Consider the following 4,404-nt stretch of genomic DNA (forward strand, 5'->3'; position numbering starts at 1 on the left):
TTTCAGTTTCACCGTTTAGGAAACCAGAAGTAGACGTGTTGGTCCGTTACAGCATTAATGTGTATTTATAAACCCCTCTGTGTGATGGCTAGTCTCACATAAATGAAAGAATCCCACTTTAACGGACTGATGAACCCTCATCGCTCCACGTCTGAGGTACAGTTTGTACATCACATTAGATCACTATGTCATCAGTGAGAGATGAAATAAAGTTTATTCAGCTTCACTCAGTGTAAAGTTCTATCTGTTTTATCAGCCTCTACCTTCTTGTCGGTGAGTTTCTTGCCGGGGTTCGTCTCCTCTGGGTGATAGAACCAGTTGACCCGGACCACCATGTTGCTGCCCCACGACTCCCACATGCTCTGGATGCGGCCGATGAAGGGCAGGTTGGGCCGGCCGGCCGACAGAAACACGGCACAGTCCCCGATCCGGATCATCTCCCGGCCTCGCACGATGGCCTTGTAGAAGAGCTTCTTGGCCTTGCCCTTCATGCCGCGTCTCTGGAGGAGGACACAGCCACAGAGTGAAGACACAGAACAACAGAACCGATATCTAGGTGAACACAGAAGACGGGTTTTGCTCCTGACCTGCGTGGGTTTCCCAAACCACTTCCAGAGCTGCCTGGCGGGAAGGAAAGCAGAGATTTTGGGTCTGTTCTCCACGCTGGGAAGCCTCTGACGCTTGGCCAGCTCCTTGGTGGTGGGAAGGTGGACCCCCTCTCTCCGCTTCGGTCTGCCCGCCTTCCCCTCTCCTCCACCGGGCTTTGGTTTGGGAGGGCGCCCCCTCTGGCCGGAGCCCTTCCCGGTGGCCGGTTTAGCAGGTTTAGTGGGAGAAGCAGCAGCAGGAGTGGGAGAGGTGGACGGGGACGGAGACTGTGAGGGAGGGTACAGCTTTTCCTCTTCCTCCACTTTTATCTCCACCTCCTTCTTTACCTCCTCCTCCTCCTCCTCCTCTTCCTCTTCTTCTTCTTCTTCTTCTTCTACTTCTTCTTTTGCATTTTCCTTCGGTTTGTTCTGCACCGGAGGCTTTTGGACCGGGCCCGGCGGAGGCGTCAGAGTCCTCTCTTCATCTGAACTGCAGGAGGAGTCATCGGTCGATGAAGAGGAGGACGAGGATGACGACGAGGAAGAAGATGAGGAGGAACCGGAGCAGGATGAAGAGGAGGAGGAGCAGCTGGAGGTGCATTTCTTCTTCTTCATCTTCCCTTTCTCTCCTTCTTCCTCCGACTCTGAGCTGCTGCTGCTCTGAGATTCCTCCTTCATCTTTCTCTCCTCTCTCTTCTCCACCTCCTTCCTCTCCTCTTTCTTACTCTTCTCCTCTCTCGTGTCCATCTCCTGTCCTCTGCTGCTGCTTCCACGGCTCTCTGGCTTCTCTTTAGCCAGTATCGGTGCTTTGTAGGTGGAGTCCTTCTCGGGCAGACCGGCCTCTCGTTCTGGAGCTCTCGGTTTAGTCTTGAGCAGTTTCTGGTCGGCTGTGTCGGTGGTGATGGGGCTGTGGTCTCGCCGGACGCCCCGACCCTGTAGCAGCATCAGAGCCTTGGTCTTCTTGGTCTTCGGGGAGGTGACGCCTTCGTGGTCGAGCTTCACCAGGGGCTCTGCAGACAGCGACTTTCGCCTGACGTCACTTTGCCCGGGGCTGGGCTTGGGTCTGGAGATGGAGCCGGGTCTGGAGGACAACTGACCGGTTGACATCTTCAGTTTGGGTCTCGGGGCCGAGGACGGTGACAACGAAGACGATGAAGGTCTAGGAGGCAGAGAGGAGCTGGGTTTGCTTGTTGATAGCCTCGAAATGGGGCTGGGTAGGAGTCCAGAGCCGAGGCCGGGTCTGGAGCCGCTATGGTGGTCCGAAGAGGGTTTGGATTTGGGTGAGGAGGCGGGAGTGGGTCTGGGCGTGGACGAAGCACCGGGCTTGGGTGCAGCAGATGAAGCCGACATGCTGGGCCTCGACATGGGCCTGCTGGCGGTGGGACTGACGGTGCTGCTGTTCTCTTTCTCTCGGCGCTGGCTGTTGTACGAGCTGAGGTTCGGCTCGCTGTACAGATCCACGGTCAGGACCTTTCCATAGGTGGAGGGGTAGAGCGAGGGAGGGAGAGGGCGGGACGGTTTGGGAGCAGGAGGCTGGGCCGAGCCGCTCTTCCTGGGCACCGGGTTGGGAAGCGTCGGGCTGCTCGCCGGGGACGAGGTGGAGCTTTTGCTGCTCGGCTTCGTCTGGGATCCCATTGATGGACGGGACGCGGGCCGGGGCTTCTCCTGAGCCGGTTTCTGGACCGAGGAGGGCCTGTCCTGGGCGGGCTTGGCTGGAGCCTGGGGTCTCTCTGTGGGCTGAGCGGAGGAAGGCGAAGGATCGGCTTTCTCTCGACCATCTGTGCTTAAGGAAGTGTCTGTGGGTAAAAAAGGAAAAAATAAAAAAGGAAGAAATTTAATAACATGCTGCAACTGGCTTGGAGCTGGATGTGCTGACATTTTCATTGTGTGGCTTCGGTGGTTTGTGTGATGTGCAGCCTCACATGCTGAGCAGCGGAGAGAAATCAGCAAGGAAACAGTTTTTGAAATGAAAACATTACGTTGGAGAAGTGCTTAGCCAGACACAAGGCGGCCGGCGTCCGGCTGGCGTCAGCACATCGGACAAGCAGCGTGCCTTACGTTAACGGGACAACGAAGCAGCTGCTGAGCAAATTCATTACAGTGATATCGGAGATGGTCACATCTGAGATATCGGATGAAAGACGGGTCTGGACCTTGAGCTGTTTCCCGTCGGTGCTGTGGTTTTAAAAGACGACTTATCCAAAGTGTAGGGCAAGAACATTTGTGATTTTTTAGCTCTTTGCTCGTTAAGACACGACTCCTTTCTGTTTTTATTCCTGATAACCAACAAATATTAAGGGAATGTTTTCCTGTTTTAAACGGACGTGCACGTCATCAGCCATCTTGTCTTTACTGGTATGATGTCACATCTGGCTCCAGTGGTGACCAGACGTCCTGTACTGGTCCCATTACTCAAAAAAGGGAAACCGCCAGTTATTTCTGTGACACTGTGCTTCATTCAACCAACTGATAAAACAAGTGATCTATTAGTAGGATAAGGAATGGGTTGGTGGGTTTGTAATGAAGAGAGATGATGTTAAACTCAAGCTTTGGAGTCTCTACCAACATGAACCAGCTCTATCAGTGTCTGGATGCTTTGCTCCTGTCATGTTTTTAACTCACTGTGGGCTCATTTTACTGCAACATGACGTCACAATAGTTTAATATGTTGTACTGTTTATTAGACTTAAACCATGGCTGGAGGGTCAGAGACTTCAGAAACGACTTGTAACGTATAGCTACTGCCATAAATCGTTGGTGGTGGGTTTTGGTGTTCAGAGAATCAACGTGACAGAACACTTGTGAGTAAACTTTCATGAATCAAACCGTCCACCTCTGACCCTGAAGCTCGTTCAGCTCACCTGGTTTGCGTTTTGGTTTGCGGCCAGGTTTCCCTTTGATCTTGGGCGTGGTCTCCTCGGGCTTCGGTCCGGCCTCTTTGCCCTCTTTGCTGCATTTGCGGACCCTCCTCCTGGAGCAGCTGGCCACCAGCAGCGCAGGCGACGGCTCAGCGCCTGGACCAGGAACAGTTCATGATATCTTGAACTACAAACTCTCACATGCAGGAAACTTCAACAATTCAAGTTTTTGGAGAGAAAAAACCCCAAAACTTCTAAATGAAAGCTGCGTGTTATTTGCCACGTAGGTACGGTGGCCCACGGGGGAAAATCCATCCATCATGTCTACACCTTAATCCTCACGAGGGTCTCGGGGGATTTGTTTTTATTTATGCAGCATGTCTGTATATGCAGCGTTTTCCTTTTGCAGCGTGTTTCTGTTGATGCAGTGCATTCATGTTTGTGTACGTGCACGTCATATGTGCCCGTCGGCCACCGTACGCTGTGACCTCTCAGCTGTGGCTGCATGCTGCAAACAAAACACTCCTACAGCCTCTGATGTGCAGAAAACCAGCAGAAGCCCCCCAGAGAGAAAACGACGGATGCAACGATGTGTTTTTACATTTTTTATGAAGCAAAGGGCTTCATGTTGTTCGTCTCCCGGGGAAGCCCCATTTTCTTTACCCTACTTGATGTGAACACTCGTGAAGCCAAAGCGAGCAGAAACTAAACACACTCTGCTGCGTAAAGACCGACGAGCGGCTGTGTTCCAGCTGTACTGAGGAAACAGACACAGATCTACCACTGAACGTGAAAATACAACGAGAACAAGTGTGTGTGTGGTTCTGTTCTGTGTCTGTTCAGTCTGTGTGTGTGTGGTTCTGTTCTGTGTGTGTTCAGTCTGTGTGTGTGCGTGTGTGTGTGTGTGTAGGTGTGTGTGTGTGTGTGTGTGGTTCTGTTCTGTGTGTGTTCAGTCTGTGTGT

General features: G+C 52.6%; 1 protein-coding gene across 1 annotated transcript in view; it reads right to left on the reverse strand.

Moving 5' to 3' along the window:
• Positions 1-4,404, reverse strand: part of tnrc18 (trinucleotide repeat containing 18) — a 56,523-nt gene that overhangs the window by 5,393 nt on the left and 46,726 nt on the right. The window contains exons 24-26 of the mRNA XM_008302114.1: positions 3,446-3,612; positions 588-2,380; positions 264-500 (exon numbers count right to left, since the gene is read on the reverse strand). Coding sequence (XP_008300336.1) covers positions 264-500; positions 588-2,380; positions 3,446-3,612 — 2,197 coding nt within the window. The remainder of the gene's footprint in view (positions 1-263; positions 501-587; positions 2,381-3,445; positions 3,613-4,404) is intronic.

Source organism: Stegastes partitus, unplaced genomic scaffold (assembly GCF_000690725.1).
Source record: "Stegastes partitus isolate 25-593 unplaced genomic scaffold, Stegastes_partitus-1.0.2 Scaffold1759, whole genome shotgun sequence".
NCBI classification, from domain to species: domain Eukaryota; kingdom Metazoa; phylum Chordata; class Actinopteri; family Pomacentridae; genus Stegastes; species Stegastes partitus.